We start from the raw sequence: 10,368 nt of genomic DNA on the forward strand, positions 1-10,368 counted from the left end.
ACATGTATTTGCTAATGGATGGAAGTTAATGTTTGTTTACTTAGAAACGTAATAGTCAAGAGCTGATTCATCTTCCCTGCAGTCAGTTCAGGATTCAGCAATCCGAGCAGAAGAGTCTGTCAGTGTATAGGAGTGTGGATATACCAACTCAGTTTATCAGACTCCAACATTGTGAGAACTAAAAAAAATCTAACTAAGTGACAAATAATAATCTAAAATCAATAGTTATTTAATAATCACTTGTCTTTATGTGTTAAAGTGCATATATGAATACTGTGTGTGTGTCTGTCTGTCTGTCTGTCTGTCTGTCTGTCTGTCTGTCTGTCTGTCTGTGTGTCTGTCTGTGTGTTTGTTTGTGTTTGTGCCGATCTATAAACCTTAAATCTGGCTTTCCATATATCTGTAATCTTCTGCTGTATTTAATTTTCTTTTTATCCCGCTGAAGATTTGTCCCCGACTCCAGCTGTGGCCCCTGTTCAGAGCTGTATGTATCACTGCCTGCTGCAGCCGCTGCAGCTCGCTAACTTAGTAGTGGTAGAGATAGACATGGTTGTAGGTGTGTGTTGGTGTATCTGGCCGTAGCATCAGTAAGGTTTGTCCTTTATACATGTAGTTGTACAGATTTGTCATGATGTGACAATTGCAATTCAAATTTGCAATTCAGATTAGTTATGTAGACCCGAACCCTTGTGCAGTTACAGTGTGTTTACTATCAGTTGCACTGTTGTTGCCTAGTTACTTCCATTTATCAAGTTTTCCCAGTTGCTCTAACAATCCTGCCTTCATGTAGTCTATAGAGCTCGCTTGTTGCACAATCTAAAGTATTAGACCCGACAGCATTGCAGCAGGAATCTAACATCTGAGGCTTCTTTCATTTCAGGCTACAACTGCTCTCTCTCTTTTCCCAGCTCTATCGCAGGCAATTCTTCTCATCTGTCTTTAGGTATATAGCTCACATGTACAGCAAATGATATCCCTGTGATTTCATCTTGATGTACCTTCAAATTTAAACTAACAATGGGATTCGAGACATGGAGTCGTTTCATTCTTTTCTGATATTCGCTCATGGTGGGGGAGGCGTCAGGAAATGCCGGCTTTGCTTAAGAAGGAGAGTGAAGGCTAGATGTCACTCCCACCCACGATCTCTATATCTACCCTTTATGAGCCAAAATCCAGCTCCACTCAATTAAGTCTGGGGCCCAGCATTCCCTTTTGAACTGTCATCTTGAAGGGTGTCTGCTAGCTACACTGTTCTCAAACTGCAGGGAAACCTATTTGTCTCTGCTAATCCTCTTTTCTTGCCTTCTTTCTCCTTTTCTCTGTGCCTGTCTGTGTTTTCCTCTCCTCCTTATTTTCCTCCTCCTATTTCTTCTCTCCTTATCAGTTCCAGCCCTGTTGAACATAAGCTCTTATGTGAGTGACACCTTTGCCAAAATCAGCTGGACTGCCAGAGAAGAGCAGCAGGACTCTGAGCTTTATGTGGCTTATATGAATAACCGTAAGCTACTTTTCCTGTCCCTGTCTTGCTAAATATTAGATAGGAATTTTAGTGTGCATACATTAGATAGGAATTGTAGTGTGCATGTGTATGTACAACTGAGAAGCTTTTATATAAACATCTAAAATTATATTATAAGCCTAGCATCTACATGGATACTTCCATCATTTCCCATGATTGCTTCAAAATGTATGCAGATGTATTTAAAGTTATATATAGTACAACAAATACATTTCATAACTTAAGAACTATTTATTAATTGGCAATAGCTCATCCTATCTTATTTTTCAATCGCATGAATGCTAATACAGACTTGCTGCTTGTGCACTCCTTGTGCTTGGCTGTGTAGGTGATGGTAACTGGCGGATTTCAGAGGCTGTAAACACTTCTCAAAGTTTCCACGTAATTGATGGGCTCAAACCTGGGACGGTGTACACCGTGCGCCTCATGGCCAAGAGGCTGCTCGATAACGCTAGCATTTTTGAAGACGTTATCAAGACTCAAGTCAAAGGTGAGAGAAGAGAAAGGCGGCGCAGTCAATAGAGTTTAGTGAGTTGAGCTCTGACCTGCCATAACAATACAGGGATATCATTGAAAAATTGATATTGACTGTGGTAAATGAGTTTATTTACTTTTCTTGCGTCATTTGTTTTTTTCCTATCTAATATTCTTCCAGAGGAGTGTTTTGGCTGAAGGGAATGTGAGTCAAATACAACGTGAGAACATCCTCTCAAACTAGAATCCATCATGTTTTTCTGTTTCCAGTCAAAGATAGAGTTGTATGAGGAGCGCTTGAGGGGACTATCATACTCAAATAGACCAACGTGTGAAGTAGCGTGTGTCTCTTTGCTGTTTTTGTTCGCAGGCGCAGCAGGTCAGCGGAGTGACTTTTCGACCCAGGGCTGGTTCATTGGGACCATGTGTGCTGTGGCGCTCCTCACCCTTGTCACACTCATGGCCTGCTTTGTGCGGAGAAACAAAGGTGGCAAGTATGCAGGTACGCTACCGCCGACCCAGCGACGAGACATGTTCTCCATGGAAAAAGGTCAGTTAGCCTTTGACCAGGGTTGGGTCCCCTTGTCGTCTAGCTTCAGGAAGCGAACCAAAATTCAACTCATGACATGTATACATGTAGCCAATATCAGTCTGATTTGGTTATAAGCAATTTAATTATCTCTAAAATCTTTAAACATCACCAGTTTTACAGGTCGGTGCTTTGATTTGACTTTTGATAGAATTTTGGTTGACCTCCTAAAAGAATGAAAATGTGCAAAGGGCCTCAACCCTGACCCCCCACCACACCAACCCTGTTTGGAAATGATGCATGCCAACCCTGCGAAGCCCCACATTATTAACCCCAAATGAACTGTCCACAAGACGCATGCAGCTACTGTAGGCTTACTGCATTGTCAAAAACATTGCTTGGCCCTGTTAGTTTTGCCCTGTACCTCTGATTACATACCTTGTCAAGCCAGACGAGTGGGAACCTGCTGGCTTTGTTCCACACCTCCCCACCCCTCACCTGTGCAGACCTTCCCCTGCACCTTTGTGCTGTCTTGTATCAGAGCCAAATTCATTCTCACATTGGTACCTACCTGTGACGTGTCTCCTCACTCAGTGTCTCTCTTCTTAACCTGCTTTCTCGTCTTCTCCCCACCACTCGACCTCTTTGCCTGTAGCTTTTTACATTTGAGTTTTGGCACTGAATTTTTCATCAGCTTCTTTGGATTCCCTCCTTTGCTCATACAACTCTTCTCATGGAACCCTTCTTATGTCTCTCTTGAAAGCAACTGGTATTTTTAAGGCATATTTACACAAAGAGCTGCTGTGTAGCACTTTGGGCAGACAAACAGAAGAGAGGCTTTCAGTGTGCTGACTTGATGGAATGTTTACACATTCATATTTACTTGTTCTCAAAAGCTTTTCAGTTCTTACTTTTAAATTTCAACTCTTATATACACAAGTGATATTTCAGATCATTTATTGCTGTACATCTATGCATTAATGTTGAGTTTGCTGTTGCTCTTGTTCCAGAGAATCATCTGACAAAAATCACTGAGGTTGATTAAAACTAACAAAGGCTGATGCTACTGTTTCCCTTTGGAAATGTTAAAGACCTGCCACACATAATATGTAATTACATCCATGGATGAAAGTGCTGCTCTTTAACAATGGTACTAAAATGTCTGTCCTGCTCACCCTGCAGTGAAAGAGAAGGAGGACCTCCACCCTGACGTAGAGTCACAAGGGATGAATGATGACACCTTCTGTGAATACAGGTGAGCTGTACTCCTGCTTTGCAGAGGAGAGCTACAGTGCCAAAGTGTGCTAAGGAAATTACACTTTTTTTATCTCCTTGAAATGCATTGTGTTGGAGCAATATTAATCTAACAACCATATGTTAAATATATTCTGGCTGAGAAACTCATTTGTCATGTGTCACAGTAATGTTTTTCTCTCCCATCCCAAAAGCAAACCATGCATTCATGGGCTTTACCAGGATCAGCCTAGAAGCCATTGTTCTCATCATTTAATGGGATAGGTAATCACACGGTGTAGTTAAGAGTAGTGGGGAACAAAAACATGTGCTTTGCTCCCCTTTAGTTGGAAATATGTGCTTTTATTTAGTTGTCAGATTCCGATCACAGTGTGTGTGTGAGTCAGCTTGGCTTTAGCTTATTTTGTGTGTTACTGTGTGTACGTCTGCATGTGTATACAGTACATATACTACATATATGAATTAATTAATTAATATTGGCCCACATTGGCGTACAGGACACTACTTACATTTCCTTCAGAGGCAAGAGAAAACAAAAAGAAAGCAAGCCAATACATGGTGCTGTGTACACACATTATGTCAGATATAATATAAACTTAACTAATTAAACACACAATGCTTGCATATGTTTATAAAAGTGAAACATGAAAATTAAATCATAATGAACACGTGTTTGTGTAGACACACACACACACACACTCTCAGGCTATTGGAAGCAGTCAAAATGATTTTCTCTGGCTGTTAGTATTTTTTAGCATTTTAAGATAATGTCTGATGTAAAATGTCTGATGTTTAGGACAGACGGACAGACAGACAGACATAAACATCCATCACAAAACATAGCTACAAATATGTAATTGTCTAGTCCTGTATTATAACACAACCCCTACTTAAAGCTTTAGTGCGTAACTTTTTTTTTATAAAAATGAATGTTACATTCAAGCCATTGACGAAGGAGTTGATACAAAGCTAATTAAGACTAGCCGCTCTACACAACTCTCTCTGTATTTCTCAGTGTGGCTATGTTCAGAAATTGGTGTCATCCGGCGACTTTCAAGCGCAGAAACTCAAGTGCATCATGTTTTTTTTAATCCTCCCTATCCTCCTTGGCTACAAGCAACTACGTGGAGGAGGGGTGGGGGTGGTGCGCGATCACGGAATCATGTGGATGCAACGACAGAGTTGTTGTCATTATTTAAAATTCCTCATGAGGGACACAGAAACTACGCCCTATAGCTTTAACACCTAACCCATAGAACAATATTGCCTTACATTCAGGCCAATACAGTAATATTGTACAAAACAGGCTAGTGACCAACCATGCAACCAATTCGTAGGTCAAAACTGACCAAAGGTGAACTTTGACATGTAAGTTTAGTTAATTAAATTACTTACTAACTTTATTGTCCATGTTGTGTTTCCTGGAGTGCTGAAGCTCACACCAAAACAGTACTTTCAGTAGTTGCATGGGCTTTGCTTGAAGTGAATGGTAGGATTGAGCAAAAAGATTTAGGGAAGTGTGACAACACTTTGCAAAACATTTCTTAGACAACAGCTGTAATGATATTAAACATTTTAAGTTATTATATCCGCTGCCTACTAAACCTATTCAGGTTATGTTTTAAGTACCTCTAATGTGTCTTACATTCAATGAAATGGGCACAAAGTAAGCATGGCAAATGGGTGGGAAAAATTGAGCCTTAAAGCCCGAAGCAGACAGCTGTTGTACTTTATAATAGCTGTTGAATTCCCATTGTTTGCATTGTTTTGCCGCTCCAGTGACAGTTTAGGGAAACTGGCTGAATCCTATTTTGCTTGACAGCACTGCAGCAACTATGTGACAATGGCGTGTTTGTTTGTGCACACGCAACAGAAATCGCCTAAAATAGCCTATTCTGTCCACTTTGATTCTGCTTGTCATCATATTATTTAGAACATGATTACTCACAAATGTGTGGTTGCTGCCAATTGCATTCCTGTGATTCTTGCCAAGACTATAATTCTGTTGGAACAGAAAATAGTGCAGCCCTGTTTATAGATTATATAGCTTAAAGATGTAATAAGTACGTTTTTACTGTCCCATAAATTAAAATGACTATATTTTTGTAAATGGAGAGGGTGTAGATCGATACCAATGACTTGCCGAGCCGATGCTGAAGTGGTTTTCAGACACACTTTAAGTATTTCTGTGAGGTATAACACTGAGGGAAGATCCAGGAAAGCACACAATTCTGCTGTCCAAATTAATTAATATACTTTTGATTGTAGCTCTGATACCAAGTTCACATTGGAGCACATGAGGCAGAAGAAGCTACATGTATGCTAATATGAGTTTGTAAGCTGATGCAGATGTTTGGCTGCAACCTGCTTAGGATGCCTCTCATGGTTGGTTTCATGAGGCTGTTCTGAATACTGTCCCCCCAGAGTGCCCTTAGCCTTACTATGATGTTGTTCTCCTGGCTTAAGACCTGCATTTAGGGCTCTCTTGTGCTCTTTGAATCTCTGACGGCAGTAGACCACCCAATGGTATGTCACGTGTCTGGGGAGCTGACAAGTGGTAATTATGCTTCAAATTATTCCTCTTTGGAGACAGCCCTCTGCCGCCTTGCCCCTCTGTCCTCTGCAAGAACAGCAGGTGTCATAGCTGTTAGCCAACAGTGTGATGCAATTTTGTCCACAGCTAGTTTATCTGTAATTTTTATTTATGACCCCTGCTCCTCCTTTTTTTCTCATCTTAGCTCTAATCTTCATTTCCATGTGCAATTAGGGAGATGGCAGCAGAGAGGTTTTCCTTTAGACCCTTTAAACTAAAATAAATACAACTTCAGGTGCAAAGAGGGGGGAAAGAAATCTTCCTTCCACCTGACGTTTCTGTGCTGCCCCCAAACCAAGTCAGCATGGGTCAATGGCAAGACAAATTGAATTACCTTCTGTCTGGCGATGTGCCTCCATCTCTCACCTGTTTGTGAGGCTCAAGGAAAGTGTTTTCACAGCAACAGCTGAGACTGAGCTCAATCCTCACCAAGGTCCTGAAGGAGAACTGGGGCTCAAAAGCCCTCAGCCTTAATTTTATCACTGTATTCAAAGTCACTGTGGGCATGCTGCGGTGGCTATGGCATTCCACTGCTCTTAGATAACGGCCACTTATCTTCAGCGCGAGAGTTGTCAGAGAAAGAAGGTTTGATAAGAGTTGAAATGCGGACCATATGTGGCTTGCATGGTAAAGGGCCTCATGAAATAGGATAGATAAGATTGGTTATTAAAAATCCCTGTGAAGGAGACCGGATTTGTAATCTTAGCTTGAACCATGTCTCTGCTCTGAAATGCTTCTTAAAATGTTAATCGTGTATTTGACATAGGTGTCAACTACAGTACGCCTCAAATGGCACTATCATATACCAGCCACCTGAGTGTTGTCTCTGAACGCAGACGCTCTGTGTTATGAATACTAAAAGAGAGAGAGAGAGAGCGAGAGAGAGAGAGAGAGACAAACATGGATGGTTTAGAGAATTAGAAAAGAGGACAGGGAGGGAAAATATCCTCAGTGTTTTGAGGTGACCCTGCGTCTTATAGTGAGACACCTGCAAGTTGGCCACTTGCCCAGCTTTAAATTGGCATCTAATCTCGTCGGCCCGCGTGTGGGCCCCTCGGGAATACCAGGAATGACAGGCTGTTTGTCTGGGATTGCATATGCTCCACCTCTTCCCCCTTTCTCCATTTTCTCAATCTAAGCCCCCACCTCCCACACACACACACACACACACACACACACACACACACACACACAAAACCTCCCACTTGTCTTCTTTTTCACTGCACTCTGGCAATTTCCATCGCTGGTTCTAAAGAGATTTGAAATTGCCTTTGGTCTTGAAGCCTTGGCAATTAGCAATTAGTGAAGTGATTGTAGCAAGCCTTCCCCGCCTCCCTTGTGCTCCTTTTCCTGCTGTGCAGCCGCTGCATCCACCCCTGCCTACCACCCGTAGTGATGTATTGATACCACAAGAACTCGCTTTGGACTGGGAGCGTTTGTGTGTGTGTGTGTGTGTGTGTGTGTGTGTGTGTGTGTGTGTGTGTGTGTGTGTGTGTGTGTGTGTGTGTGTGTGTGTGTGTTTGAAGGCTATCATTTCATAGTACTGTACAGGCTCTGCATGCTGGTGTTTATGTGTGGTTATATGCGATATTGTGTATGTGTGCTTGTGTGTCAGCCTCTTAGTGCCATGAGTGTTGCTTGTGAACATATGCAGTGCACCACTGACCCTGACCATCCCTCTCTGTTGTTGTTGATGGCAGTGACAGCGAAGAGAAGCCACTGAAGGGCAGTAGCTTGTGTTCCCTGAATGACGCGTTGGGGGACAGCATCAGCAGAGACAGCCTGGTTGACTATGCCGATGGTGGAAGAGAATTCAATGAGGATGGTTCATTTATTGGAGAATATTCCGGACACAAGCACGGAGGCTCTGTTAGTGAGCCTAGTGGACCCAGACCAGTCACTGCATAAAACGCACTTCCAGATAAAACAGTCTGCTTCAAATCCTTTCAAGATACTGGTTAAAATGCAGTTTCTCTGGCAATAAATATAACTTGAATAGCCAAATATGGAGAATAAAAATGACTCAAATGTGCAGAAGTTTTGCCCAGGGACTGGAAAGGAAAGAATACACCCACCATACACATCAAACCATGTAAGTCTTTGTACATACTGTAAGAGAATGACCTGTACCATTTGAGTTTTTCAAGATTTTATTAATGAAAATAAAGTGTTTTTGTATCTATAAGCCATGATCTTAAGCTGTGTATATTGAACAATGAAAATGTCCAGTACAGTATGTATTTTTTTACACAGTGGATGAGACACATGCAGTACAATACATATGCATGTACAGCCTGTGTTCATTAATTTAACACACAGTGGAATCAATGTCTACTGTAGTCATTTGCTGTCCATTACTGTCTATTTTATGTATATGTTTCTGACTTTTGTTAATATGCATGTTGATATGCAAATGTGTGAAAGTTAATAGTTTGTTTATTATCAAAATGCTAAAGATACATTTTATATCATTATACCAAACATATTTTGGAACTTTTTTTTATTGCTTTATCAATCAGGAGACAATAACGTAAACATAAGAACATTAACAAAAACAAATAACATTAACACAAGAACAAATTTAAGTATCAAATTCCTTTGCTGTAATTCGCCCAACCAACCATGCCCCTGGTTGGGGGAATTACATCAAGGATATATAAGTTGCTTAGTAAGACGGTTACAGTGATAAGTGTATTGCTGCATTTATCTCTGGAGTGGAAATATGAATACATGTATTTAAGCAACTTATCAAAACTCTTAATTGGTGAGCGTTCACTTTAAGGCCTCAGTAATGAAGAGGACATTTTGAAACTAAAGTTTAATGAATCCTCACATGTATAGTGAATGTTGCTAAAATATTCATCAAGGATGTACTATAAGTAAAGTTGAGATTTGTCCAATTCAACAATCTTAGTTAAACAGATGTAACAATGCTGAATACAGCAGTGATGCCAGCTACAAAGTAATAAATGTTTCATTGGCTATCAAGGCTTATTTTTTATGTTTAAAGATTCACCACTAGGCTCTTTTAAAATACAAAGCCCTCTTTAAAAACAAAGAAGATTCTTGACAACCAAAGAGATCCAGTTAGATGTTTAACTTAGTCAAACCACATAGCATATTGTATTTCATATTTAAGTCAGAGAACATTTGGTCTATAGCAATGCAAACCCGAGAAACTTTAACAACCAAACTGCATTTTGTTGTTGCTTTGAAGATATTGAAGACAAAAAGCCTTTCACACAGAAAACAGCACGAGAAAGTTCAGCTATTAAATATACAGTAGTCAACATTGAAGTCAATCTCTTTTCCATTACTTGGTACTTGGTTAATTGGAGCCAGGTCCCATTGCTCCAATTATCTGAAACAAAGCAGCTCTCCCCTTCAATTTCTGAGGAGAAAATATAGCACCTTTGATGAAGCAGAAATCCCAACTAACAAAGATGATGACCGACTCATCCATCATTTGGTGGGAGCTTCTAAAACTGCTCAACTACCCCTCTGATTCACTCCATTACTTTTGAGCCTTTCCATAAAAAAAGCTCAGAGCTTCAAAAGGAAGATTTTTTTCCCCCTTATTTACCATATTTGTTTGTCCCAAAACTCCAAACCAAAAGTGAACAACTGTGAGTGAAATGAAACATTTCAATTTTTCATGCATTCAAAGGCAGGAAGATCCTCACTCAGAGTCTGAGCCTTTCTTAAAGGACAAAACCATTATAAAATGCTTATTTTACTTCATGTCAGCTTCCTCTCACTTTTGTCACTGGACTTCTTGCCTATCTCTAAGAGAAATTGGAGGCACTTATCTTCCATTTTGAATACACAGTCTCCCTGCATCTGTATAGTCTGTCTATAGCCTGGTAATTATAAATAGGCTAGGCATTGTAGCCGTAATCAAACCAGACTTGGGATAGTAGAGTTGAAAAGCACTCAATGCCTCATGGCAAGATAAAGGTCATTTAAAGACATAATCCCTGTATTGTTGGGGATTACACC

The 10,368-nt window shown here is 40.5% G+C and overlaps 1 protein-coding gene across 17 annotated transcripts in view; it reads left to right on the forward strand.

Moving 5' to 3' along the window:
• Positions 1 to 9,353, forward strand: part of LOC116041022 (neural cell adhesion molecule L1-like protein) — a 58,987-nt gene extending 49,634 nt beyond the window's left edge. For 4 of the 17 annotated variants that reach the window (XM_036007960.1, XM_036007961.1, XM_036007959.1 and 1 more), the window contains 7 exons: positions 446 to 484; positions 881 to 943; positions 1,385 to 1,498; positions 1,848 to 2,009; positions 2,364 to 2,543; positions 3,705 to 3,777; positions 8,070 to 9,353. In XM_036007960.1, coding sequence (XP_035863853.1) covers positions 446 to 484; positions 881 to 943; positions 1,385 to 1,498; positions 1,848 to 2,009; positions 2,364 to 2,543; positions 3,705 to 3,777; positions 8,070 to 8,277 — 839 coding nt within the window. In that variant the 3' untranslated portion in view covers positions 8,278 to 9,353. The other 13 variants (XM_036007963.1, XM_036007974.1, XM_036007964.1 and 10 more) reach the window with 10 other exon arrangements.
• The last annotated feature ends 1,015 nt before the right edge of the window (positions 9,354 to 10,368 follow it).

The sequence above is a fragment of the Sander lucioperca genome, chromosome 12 (assembly GCF_008315115.2).
Source record: "Sander lucioperca isolate FBNREF2018 chromosome 12, SLUC_FBN_1.2, whole genome shotgun sequence".
In the NCBI taxonomy this organism is placed as follows: domain Eukaryota; kingdom Metazoa; phylum Chordata; class Actinopteri; order Perciformes; family Percidae; genus Sander; species Sander lucioperca.